Source organism: Xiphophorus couchianus, chromosome 20 (assembly GCF_001444195.1).
Source record: "Xiphophorus couchianus chromosome 20, X_couchianus-1.0, whole genome shotgun sequence".
Classification (NCBI taxonomy): Eukaryota; Metazoa; Chordata; class Actinopteri; order Cyprinodontiformes; family Poeciliidae; genus Xiphophorus; species Xiphophorus couchianus.
Window position 1 is genome coordinate 29913869 of NC_040247.1, and position 12580 is coordinate 29926448.

General features: G+C 43.5%; 1 protein-coding gene across 2 annotated transcripts; it reads left to right on the top strand.

The window, feature by feature from the left end:
- Positions 1-5153: 5153 nt before the first annotated feature.
- On the top strand, positions 5154-12580 carry LOC114135671 (Krueppel-like factor 15). Of its 2 annotated transcripts, none has more exons than XM_028003165.1 (3): positions 5154-5327; positions 6557-7669; positions 10176-12580. In XM_028003165.1, exons 2-3 carry the CDS (start codon positions 6603-6605, stop codon positions 10342-10344), a joined length of 1236 nt encoding a protein of 411 aa, XP_027858966.1. In that variant the 5' UTR covers positions 5154-5327; positions 6557-6602; the 3' UTR covers positions 10345-12580. The 2 variants fall into 2 exon arrangements, with proteins under 2 accessions (XP_027858966.1, XP_027858965.1); XM_028003164.1 differs by having other exon boundaries at positions 5155-5337.

Consider the following 12580-nt stretch of genomic DNA (forward strand, 5'->3'; position numbering starts at 1 on the left):
TCCCATATACTGCATATATCCTATGTAATTTTTTTTTCTTGTGGGACTTTTCTGTCAGGCAAACGTTTGAGTCGCTCTGCTGAAGCATATTAGTGTTGAAGCTACTGCGATCTAGCTTTTAACATACCCGTGCTAGCTAGCGTTCATTTCGTCCATCATTAGTAACTGACAATTTGGCTGGTCAAAGTTAATACGTTTCTGTGGAGATGAAGGTCTTCAATTCCATTCACAGTGGTCGTAAAAAAATGTCTTACATTTGAGTCGGTGAAACCTGCAGAAACCCTGTTATTAAGATTAAAGGAGTGTAGTAGTTGTGAAGAAGAAAGAAAAGTGAAAAGTTGTTTTCTAGGTTTTACAAGTATGAAAGAAATCTGCTTTTGTAGCATCTATAGAAAGTATTTTGACGTTTTGTCATTTTTATTGATTTTACAAACCAATCAAGATCAACAAAATGTGACTTTTTTTTTCTTTTTACCAAATAGACCAAACAAACCCTTAAATGTCAGAGTGAAAACTGATTTCCTCAAAATAATGGCATTTACTTAACCTACAGCAAGTGCATTACCCTCAGCACGGTCTGTGTGAATAGGCGTCAACCAGGCTGTACATTATTTTGATATTTGAACATCTATAGCTTTATGGAATATGAAGCCTTAGATCTGATCATTGATGGCATCAATGAATTTCCGCTAAGCCCTCGCTCCATTTGCAGAACTTAAAGCTCAACAGCACATGCTGTACTGCACAGCCATGTGTCAAATAAGTTTTTAAAATATTCTTCTGCGTGAGGAGTGATGCCCTGCCGTGCACTGTTGCTAAGGAACCACACAGAAATTTTTACACTCCTTGTGTGCTGCATTATGCTGCAGTCTTCTCATCCATATGCTCTGCTTGGCTCGTAGGGATCAGCTTTCACCAGAATCTCAGTCAATTCAAGAATAATTTACTAATTCATTTACACCTTTTCCCACTACCAGCAGTCTGAAGCCTGCGGTTGGTGCCACCTGAAGGGGTTTAGTTATTCTAACACGACATTCATGGGTCGGCGCTCTCTGGCAGTGTGAGCAAGGACGCTGAAATATCCCCAGTAAAGGATAGCTGTGCTCTTTGAATGGCAGAGTTCTGAAAATCAACTGGTCTTTTCAGGACCTGTAAAAGGCCAAATGTTTTCTGTTTGACAACTGTGACTTTGGTTTTTTACTGCTGTAAGAATATTATGTGAGCAAGTCTTTTGAGCAGCTCTTTGAAATGATCTGACCCAAAAACATGGGAGCCTGGACCTTTGTCTACTGAGAAACTATTGGAAGATGGTGCTGACATTTAAAATTTTACCCAATCGCTAAGACTTGACATATGCAATGCACCTGTTTATCAGTATAAAGATTACCAGAAGTTGCCTGCGCTGTGAACAACCGTCCTCCACTGCCGAGAGAGAAGTGCTAAGCTGAACAACATGGCTGCTGATGTTAATTAAATATTTACAAGGGTGGTCAACACAGCTTAGTTCACTTCCGCCATTGCTAAAACTACAGGCAGACTTTACAATTTTAAAACGGCAGCGAAAATCAACGTCATCGTTTGCAACTTCTCCTTCTGTTTGCTGATTGGCCTGGTAGAAATCCTACTTGAGGAATCCAGCTCAATGGGAGAAATCCCAGACGGAGCTCTGAAGGGAGATGAGAATCGAGCAGAATTGTGTAGAAAGGTAATGACCAATCTATGAATGGTCTCACATGAGGAAACTGCTGCTGAGAACACGGCTGCTGAAAAGTCAGATTGCAAATTAGCTTCAGCAGACAATTTGTCTTCAACACTTTGCGGAATAATTAGGTTTTCCAAAAACTTAATAAGATGAAAAGAATGGGAACCATCTGATGATCTGGGTCACTTTGGCCCAAATGTTATGTTCAACATATCAGAGGGAATAAATGACCAACACAGGAGATGCTGACCCGTCACATTAATTTGATGTCTTTAAAGTACGTGAAGTGATTTGATGGCAGTTGCAGCATACCACAGAGACATGTAAAAACAAATCTGAAAAAAATGTTTATTACACAAAACACAGCAAACGTGTTACTGGTAAAGACTTTGCACACAGTTTGTTTTAGTACTAAACTTTAATTTTGCACGTCTCATGGTTTGTAAAGTATCTTGAGATGACATTGTGAATTGGTGCTATATAAATAAGCTGAATAGAAATATTAAATTGATAATAATGTCATGTTTGTTTGGGGGTTTTTTTTGTCCAAAGGCATGACATTAGGTCCATGCAGTGTCAAGAAACAGAGTTAAAGTGAATTTCAATCCACAAACCGCTTGTTTTCTATTTAATGTTTTTCTCATTTCTAAGTTCTGTTTTCCTAGAACAGATTATTCGTTATAGTTTAGCCATGAGATTAAACTATTAATTTGCTTTTGAAAGTGTGGCTGCTTTTGGCTCCACTGAACCACCAGAGGGCGCCTTTGCACAGTCCTTTTAAAAACACATTCTAAGTGTTATCTGGTGAAGACGTTTCAAAAAGGCTGTTGTTTATTTCCATGGATTATTTGGGACCAATGCTGTAAAGAATGGAGGGAAAAAAGTTACTTTCTGAAACTATGCTTGGTACACACGTTCACACCGCCAATATTCTTGAAGAATATTTGATTTGCCCTCGCTTTTTTCCAAGGAGCTAAGAGTTAATTGACAGATTTGTAGATAGCTCTAATGAAGATGCGTGAAAAGCATTAAAATAAGTTAACTTGGGGTAGAGGAGGCGCTACAGTCCTCAACACAGATGTGATCCAAAACATACAGTCAAATCAACACAGAAAAGTTCAGTAGATACAAAATCAACCTTCCTCCATAACCACCGAAATTTGCAGAGAGGAATATACTGTGTTTGTTATATTATCTTTACAAAGCTTTTTAATTCCACCTCACTGGTTTGGTAAACTGCACCTCTGTAGGTCTTCAAAATATTAATAGATATGTTCAGTCAGAGAATATTGAGCAGCGAGACATCTGAAGACTTGTGTGTAAATTAGTTCTTCTTTTCCCAACAAGCTCACATACATTATTTTCCTGGTAGCTGGAGGAGCAAAACTGAGTTAACTTGAAAATAAACTTTGTTAGACCCGACAACTGTGGCTGTGGCTGTAAACCTCTTTGAGAGGTCGGTATGACCAGAAATGTACTAGAAATTCAGACCATATTTACATACAGATTATCTCTTTTTACGGATTAATACCTTATTCTCATGAAGGTGTACTTTCTTTCATTATTTGTCTATATAGGGTAAAATATAGTCAATTGCATGCGTATAAATACTTTGTATGTACTTTTGCAGAAGGGCTCAGTAACAGAAAGTAGAGCCGTAAGGACTGAATTGATGTAGTCATAAGTTATAACAACAACAAAAAAAAAAACCCAGAATATTTGTTTGGATTAAATGTGTCCTCTCTTAAAGGGATATGTCTGAAATGGTAGCGTTGTGTTCCCAATGGTAGATAATAGGGTGTAACGTTACATATAGCCCATGAAATATGGGCTATATGGAACATTCATCAATAATAGTGTCGGTAATTAGATGAGCGTATTGATCCATTTAAACAGATATGTTAAATAAAATTGCTGCATTCATGTTGCAGCTTCACCAGTGAGTCCTGTAACAAGAAAGTCCTCACTCTAAGCTTCCTGCCTGGGTTGCCAAAGAGGCAAAAACAGTGAGATTTGCGATAGTTGGTAGATTAGATTTTTGTAGCACTTTTCAGGAATGCTTAAAATGTCCTTTTTGTGTTTTAAGGGTGTTTTAGGGAGCCTTCAATCCAGGCCTGTTTAGTCTGTGTTAATCAGTCCAGTTCGTTTCCTACAACGTCTGGTTCATTTGGGGAGGTGTGAATAAGTAATCAAACTCTGATCCACCTACACACCTGGGTCTTGGTGCGGTTGAAGTGAACTCTGGTGTGGTTCGAGTGAACACCAAGCGAACTGGAGACCGCTACAAAAGCAGGAAGCAGACCATAGCGTGGGGCATTCTGGGTAAATACAATCAGAGCAAATGCTCGTCTATTGCTAGTGGGATAAACGGCTCGATGTCTTTTGCCAAAGACGAAAGAAAAATCCTACAACCACTAGAATCTGACGGCATTCCAATTTTTATGCTCGCAATATTGTGACGAAGGAAGTTGCGCTCAGTGTCTTCTTCAGAGGGTTTTGTGTCATTTCCTTCAGTGGTTGCTGGTGCAGCACCAACACAGGCGAGGGGGTAAACAAGTTTTTCAAACTGTACAGTGTGAAAGTGAACCACACCAGCTGAAAATGTAACACATGTTGCAATTTTGGTCCCCAAACAGTCTATTTGTACTGTGAGGTGTGAAAACACCCTCAAAGAATCTCTGTTTGGTGAAGACTAATCTATCAATCATGTTTAATCAGTATGAAGTGTGATGAGTCAAAATGTTATCACCCTTTTTTGTCAGGCTGGAGGCACAGACAAGAAAGCAGAGGCCTGAAGCTGACAGTAACGTTTACTCCATCCATCCATCCATCCATCTTCTTCCGCTTATCCGAGGTCGGGTCGCGGGGGTAGCAGCTTCAGAAGGGAGGCCCAGACTTCCCTCTCCCCAGCCACTTCTTCCAGCTCCTCCGGGGGAATCCCAAGGCGTTCCCAGGCCAGCCGAGAGACATAGTCCCTCCAGCGTGTCCTGGTTCTTCCCCGGGGCCTCCTCCCGGTGGGACGTGCCCGGAATACCTCACCAGGGAGGCGTCCAGGAGGCATCCTGACCAGATGCCCAAGCCACCTCAACTGGCTCCTCTCGATGTGAAGGAGCAGCGGCTCTACTCTGTATTTACTGTAACATTTACTGTATTTACCAAAAGAGAGAGAGAGAGAGCTACTCCAATAACCTATTTATTGGTTGCGCTGGTCTTGGAGAACAGTCTGGAACATGGTTTCCGTTTACATTAGTATTGTCATTTTTATTTAGCTCATTAACGCCGCCATAACGACAGCCACCGTTTTTTTTTTACTTCGCTCATTATCTTTAAGTTTTCAGCCTGCGTTTTAATAACACATGGCAGTCAGACTTTATCGAACAGCAGCCAATCAGAGCCTTCCTCTTAAGGCGAGCCTCCGTGGCGCTTGACCAATCACAGCCGCGGAACGGGACCCATGCCTCCGAGTTGTGCAGCGACGCGGTCACGTGACGTGTGGAAGAGGAATGCCAACATGGACCCGTGGCAAGGACGGGATGTGAGCGTGGGGCGACAATAACACGACGGAGGAGAGCAGAAAACAGCGAGAAGACGGAGAGAGGTCGACGCATTGCCGAGCCTCCTTCCGGTAAGACACGGTAGGTTGAGCTGGGGCGGCCGGGGGACTCTTGCTCGGCTCTCCTGGAGACTAGCAGGAGTATAAATAGAGCTGTGTGTTTTTTCCCCCCCTTTTTGACCCAGCCGAACTTGAAACTCGTGGATTCCTCCGCGGTGTAACCACGCGGATGGCTTCTCCTCGTCAGACAGTTGCGCTCTGCTCGGTTTTCTCCCCAGCTTTCGACTCTGGCCCTCTGTTGTTGTTTTTGCCGTAGCTGCGGTTGCTTTACCATATGCTCGTGGGCGCGTCGTTGCGGGCCGTGTTCCCCCTCCCCAACTCCACGCAGGCCCTGCCGCAACATGTGCCCCGGCTGTCTGACAGCAGCAACAACAGCCATTCCGACTCATAAGCAGCTTCCCACTGTAATCATAGCTGGTTATGCTGATCTGTACGGAGAGGGTTAAGGGTGGAGGAGCAGTAGGAGGGGAGGGGGCGTGTGCTTTCATCCAAAACAGTCTCCATTTTAGATGAGCGTATTGATCTGTTTGAAGCTAAGCAAAAACGTTACAGGTTCGCCAATGAACCATGTAACTAGAAAGTCCTGAAGGTGGCTCTCGTTCAAAACTTCCTGTCTGAGTTGCCAACGAGGCAAAACGAACTTCCAAAATCTCCCGCTGTCACTGTAGCCCACTTAGCTACGGTCAGTTTAGCTCGACGCAAACTCATTCAGTCATGGTTGAAAGTAAGAACACCCTGTGAGTTTGGAGGAAAAACCAAAAAGAGCCATATAACGCATTGTGCATGTTGACTGAACGTAACCCAGGCACATCTGAAACAATCTGATTCAGCAGATGTTTGGGATGTAAACTTTTGATCCTGTAAAAATCTGTTAGAGAGAATTGTACCATGATAAAGATTCAGTAACCTGGTGGAATATGTCTGCACTCTGTACAGTACTGTATACTATCCTTACTTTTGTTTATGTGTATATATATATATATATATATATATATATATATATATATATATATACACATACATAATACTAATTATATATAATACTAGAACACAATTGCTGTTAAAGAAGTTCCTGCAGCTTCTATAAAGTGTTGCTGTCATGTTTTTTGGAACAATTCAGACCCTCATCAGCTGTGAAGAAACGTCCCATTTCAGTAATGTCATTGTCTTCAATTTGACTGAATGTTTGCTTTTGCAGCCACCAGGACACTGAAATCTTTCTGTGACTTTTTTCCCTGCAGGTTTCTGTGACTTCCTGCCCCGGGTGTTTGTTTTTTTTTATTCTCAATGGTGTCCCTCAGCAGCAGAACACTGACTGGGGAGTCTGAGCTGTTCAGGGACAGCAGCAGCAGCCTGTTCTCCTTCTCAGAGGAGGATGCGGTGTGCTTGCGCTCCTGCGACAGCCCCGGGGCCTTCCAGCAGGGGGCCCTGCACGGCTCCAGCCCCGAAGAAGAGGAGGAGGAGGAGGACGAGAGCGAAGGCAGCAGCCGGCTGGTTTATCGAGGCGCGACGGACGACGGGGGAGCGGATTATCAGGAGCCTCGGATGCCAGAGTTTTCTTTCCGCCCATCTTCGCCGTTCTCTCCCACCCTGGAGGACATAGAGGAGTTTCTGAAGGAGAAGATGGAGCAGGTGAGGGCGGACATGAGGAGCAGCAGAGAGGAAGATTCTCCGTCGTCCTCCGTACCCTCGGCTTCATCAACAGAGACTAAAAGTGAGCCATTAGTTGGTGCTTCCCTCTGCACTTCCTCCTCGGAGACCCCCGAGGAAGAGAAAGAGAAACACGCCCCTGTCCAGGTTGACCCGTCTCCTCCTAGTCACTCAAGCCCTCCTCCAGCCACGGTGACCCCGCCCGTGCTCCTCAGAGCTCCGGTGGTTCTCCAGCTGCAGCCATTACCTCTGGCCCAGCCTCAGGCCCCCGCCGGCTCTCCTCCGTCAGCCCCGAGCGGCATCTGGCTCACTCACCTGGTCATGGGGCTCCAGGGCGCCACCGCTCCAAATCTCACCCTGGTGGCCCCCCAAGTGTCCTCCACACCCACCACCGCCACCACCAGCAGCCTGTTGCCACTCAGCAGCGATAACAAATCAGCAGACCAGAAGTATGTGAAGATCGCTCCTCTGCCCATCACTACAAGGACTCTGGAGATCACAGCAGTGGGGGGCAGTCCAGGGGCCGCCCTCCTGAAGGCAGCGCCCCCCCGGGCAAACAGGGCGTCGCCCACCGAGAGGGTCCACAAGTGCTCCCACCCAGGCTGTGGGAAGATGTACACAAAGAGCAGTCATCTTAAGGCCCACTTCCGCCGGCACACAGGGGAGAAGCCGTACACCTGCAGCTGGCCAGACTGCGGCTGGAAGTACGTCAACCTCAGATAAGATTCCTTCAGTTATAGCACAAAGTCCTCCTGATTGTTGGAGGTCGACGCATTTAGACCTGTTTAGATGTTACCATTGTTCTCTGCACAATAGCTCTAACTCAGTCAGCTTGGATGAAAACAGAACTAAAAAACTCAAAACAGGAGTTTTAAGTCCTTGTCAAATGGGTTTGGGTCTGGACTTTAACTGGGCCATTTTAACACATTAATATCTTTTAACAGCGTGTCAAACAAACATTTTATTTATTTTTATTTCACCTTTATTTGACCAAATACGTTGATTGAGAACAAATTCTCATCTTCAACAGCGACCTGTTCAGAAAGCATTAAAATATCACACAACAGAAAAACATGCAGAGTCATAAAACAGAGGAAAAGATAAAAATTCAACATGTTGATGTGAACAAAAGTTTTAAATGAAAAGGAGTACTTGGAAGAAAAAGCAGTCTGACATTGTCTTACCCTTCTCTCAAAAGTCAATTTGCATAATCAACTAGCATCAATCAACCATCCATAGAAATCCTTCTAAACAGGCAGTACTTATGTAAATATATAAAATAACAAAAAAAGAAGATATCTTTGTTATGATACTGCAATCTATGGAGTCAATATACCTCATTAGGCCATGACAGTATTTTATATTTTATTATTTTCTTGTTTTTGTTTTAATTTCTTAGTATATAAATCTACTTTGGACACTGTAAAAGTGACCAGTATGGAGAGTAGTTTTAATGGGGAAAAGTTCACAGTGTATATTATTCTTTTGCAAGGCACTGTACGAGATTTTTTATTATTATTACTATTAAACCTTTATTTTACCAGGATTTAGAAACAAAAACTCAATTGAGATTTCACAAAATGACGCAGTTAAAAGAAAACGGCAAGCTTTGAAAAAGAACAGGCATGTCATTGAATCGACCTTTTAGTTTGGATGTCAGAGCTCTAAACGGGATGAATTCAGTCTGTTGCAGTTTATTGTGTTAAGTGCCAGGATGAAGGAGCAGAGTGAACATAAGCCTTCTTTTACCCAATGCAGAAATATTTACTGTATGCAGAGGAAATATTTCAGCAATGTTAGTGAAAGAATCACTTTCACATCTGTCTGCAAATGAATGTTGATTAGACAGATTAGTGAAGCCACCTGCTGCCTATCTGAGTCATTCTTAGTCGCACAAGCGATCAGTTAGCTGCTAATTTGTCATTAAATTAGGCTAATTATGTTTAATTGATCCTAAATCAACATTTCCATATTTTATGTTGAGCTTTCCTATTCTTCATTGGTAAACTTCATGAATAAAGTTATACTACTATTGTTACGTTGTCAGAACTAAAATTTCCATGGTTAGTGCTAAAAAAATAAGTTCCGCATTCATTTTACAGCACAAGAAGGGTTTAGATGGTTTAAACCAAAAAAATTCTTAGAAATCAGGAAGCAAAATGATAGAAGCTGCAAACCATAATTAGGACCCAACATTTATGATCTTTTACTGGGTCCTCTACATCCGTCAGTCTCTGATTAATTATATATTGAATGTCAACTACCAAATTGGAAGGAGTTGACAGGATGTGACGTATCTCTTGATTCGCTGTATGGTTTAGCTCGCCAGTCTGGTCCACTTGGCAACAGACAATCAGAATTGTGGATCTGGATCAGGATCTGGAACTGGATCTGAAATAGGTTCTGGAAACAGGGACCTGACCAGTTCCCACTTGTCAAACTGTGTGATCCGGTGAAGGTTTTAATCCACAATGATACATCCACAGCAGCGATGAACAGCGTCTCCTGCCCGGCCCGGTGAGCAGCAGCCATATAAGCAGCAGTTGTCTATTAAGTCGCTGACGTATGGCTGGTCATGTGACCCTAAAACCACGCGAGAACAGACACACTGAATGGTGTTTGTTTTTGTTTGGTTTATTTTTGTGCTCAAAAGAAATTAAGGAAAAGAGGATTTTATTTTAAAATAAACCTTTAAGTAAAAATAAATAAAAGTGAATCTAACAAAAATGGAAAAGATTATCCTTGTTATAATTACATTTAAAAAATTTCTTTATAAAGGATCCTTTCCTCAATATTTACTTTTTGGTTATATTACTTGAATATTAACATGTTAAAAGGCTGGGGTCTGGTTAGATAAGACCACAATTGCAGCATTTGTGTAGGAAAACCACCCTGAACATATCACCCCCACTGTGAAACACGGTGGTGGCAGGGTCATGTAGGGAAGCTTTTTTAAATTTTTCTTCTCACAATCTGAGTTTTAGCATTACTGCAAAGAAAAATGAGTAAAAATTTCAAGTCTGTATAGTTGCTAAAGCGATGGAGAAAAAAAACTTACAGCTTGAATTGGAGCAAAAGATGATTCTACAAAGTATTGACTCAGGTGTTGAATACAAGTGCATGCCACGCTTTTCCAAATGTCTGTAAACTCTACTGCTTTAAGTTGTGTAACATCTTCCTCACTCTGACCTCCTGCTCTCACACGCCCAGGTTCTCCCGATCAGACGAGCTGTCTCGCCACCGCCGCTCTCACTCGGGCGTCAAACCATACGAGTGCACTCTGTGCGAGAAGAAGTTTGCCCGCAGCGACCATTTAAGCAAACACACGAAGGTCCACCGCAGCTCCCGGCCCAGCAGGGTGATCCGGACCACTATGTGACCGCTCTGGGTCTGTGTGAACCAGGTCTGGGGCTCAGGCTTCCCTCAGGACTTTTTGGTGCTTTCACAAGCAGAACTTTCCGAAGAATCCGGAGAGCTGGCTGTTGTTTCCCCCCGGCCCCTTCTGGTTTCCTTCCTTTCTCTTCCTCTCCGCCGTTCTCCTGTCAATCGTCGCATCTGAGGAGTTCACCTCATACAGAGCAATCAGCCACCTCAGGAAAAACTGAGCCGAGAGAAGACTTCCTGTCATTCATACGCACATCACAGGAGACAGTCTTCCAGAGGCCCCTCTTCCAGCCACTGCTTGCACTACTGCTCCTGGAGCCTGGAACTCCCAGCCGCTTTAGGAAGAGGGACACTAACCAATAATGGGAACATCTGTAGTTGTATAATTTCTCCTCTTTACATCTGCCAGTTGTCCCTCTTCCTTGAAGCCAAATTTCAGGGTTCACGTGCACAAGAAGCGTCTAACGTTTTCCTCTTCTGTGTCCCGGTTGGTGTCATGTGATCCAGTCACAAGGGTTTTATGGTTACACTCCTTGTGGCAGCTCTCTGTCCTGGGTGCAAGTATGAACAGCAAAGCAGAAGACGCGGTTCGGAGCTGCCGTCGCATTTCAGAGACAATCGAATTGTACCAAACTCTGGGCTTCGCTCAAAATTATGTAAATCTGTGCAGAAATTCCCAAGTTAGTATTTTATGCAATCAACACTGGCCTTTCGAAGCATTCACCCAATTATGAGCCACTTTATCTGGATCTGTATGCCCAATCTCTTGATCGCTGCCTTTTGCCATGATCACCAACTTGTCTTCATCCCATTGTTGTGTTGTTGTCTGATGACTGCTCATATTTAACTGTGATTCCCAACAGGGAGGTTGCCAAACCAGAAATCCCTGTTCCGGTCCCACAGGAGAGTGAAAGCGACACTCTCGGTGCGTGACCGTCTATAAGCTCCTTGTTACCAGCAGATCAGTGTGCAGCCGACTTCTGTGGCCTCGAGAACCGGTGGGCCCGTTGGTGCAACGGTGACATGAAACACTGCTCTTACTTTATTACAGTAGCACTTATTGTAACCATCATGATGTTGGATTTTAGCAGCAACAAAAGCTAGTAGTTTAAATAGATGAAAAAGCAGCTAACATCTGTCCAATCATGTGGATTAGCATTAGGCATGGGCCAGTTAAGGGTGTCAGGGTATACCATGTATCTCTGATACACAGGGTTTCCTCACTGGGTCGTACCCAGAAAGCCTTCAGAGGGAGACAACCTCATCAGATGCTTAAACTACCACAACTGACTCTTTTCAGTGCAAAGGAGCATCAGCTAAACTATTTTCTATGATTTTAAAGTGCTTTTAGGGTGTTTTCACACCTAATAGTCCGGTGGACTCGGTTCGATTGGGGACCAAAATGGTAACATTTGTTCCATTTTGAGCTGCTGCGGTTCGCTTTCACACTGCACTGTGTCAATCGAACCAAACCCTTTGAAAAACCTGTTCCTCCCCTCGCCCGTGGTGGCGTTGTATTCAGTATCACTGAAGGAAACAACAAGAAAACCTCCAAAGAAGACACTGAGCGCAACTTCCTCCTTCACGAAATGCAGACAAAAATGGAGTGGCGTCAGATTTTAGCAGCTACATCTAGCAAAAAGACAAAACTGCTAGCGGTAGACTCACAGGTTTGTTCTATTTACCCAGAATGCCCTGCGCTGTAGTCCGCTTCTTGCTTTCGGAGCGGTCTCTGGTCCATTTGGCATTCGCATATGAATTCGAACCATGTCAGAGTTCACTTTAAACGAACAGAGACCTAGGTTTGTAGCCGAACGAGAGTTTGCATCACAGTTCGATTACATATTCACACCTACCCAAACAAACCGGACGTTCTTGGCGAACGGACTGGAGTTTGAGTAAAGCGGACTGAATAGGGCCGGTGGGCATGCACCCTTCATGAAAAACCAGGCAAAGTGTTGGGGTGACTGGAGTTTTCTCTGACCATGTGGAGAGTACAGGAAAGCAGTGCTGCCCTTCCCCCATCTGTTGCTGTACATATCCAGTCAGCTGGCTTATTGAAGGCAACTCTTTTTTTTTTCATACTTATCAAAAAGAAATGTAAATGTCTTGGAAACAAAGAGAAAAAGATCAGACTTGGTGTGGAAGCTGAAGCAGCATTGTTCATTACTCTTATCAAGGTGTATTCACCACAGCTGGGATGCTGCTTGAAATAAATGGGTTTTTCTCAA

What these genes read in the sequence shown, in the direction of transcription:
- LOC114135671 (XM_028003165.1), top strand. Translation starts at nt 6,603, where the DNA reads ATGGTGTCCCTCAGCAGCAGAACACTGACTGGGGAGTCTGAGCTGTTC. An exon ending in TGGCCAGACTGCGGCTGGAA is followed by an intron (nt 7,670 to 10,175) that starts GTACGTCAACCT and finishes TCACACGCCCAG; the next exon opens with GTTCTCCCGATCAGACGAGC.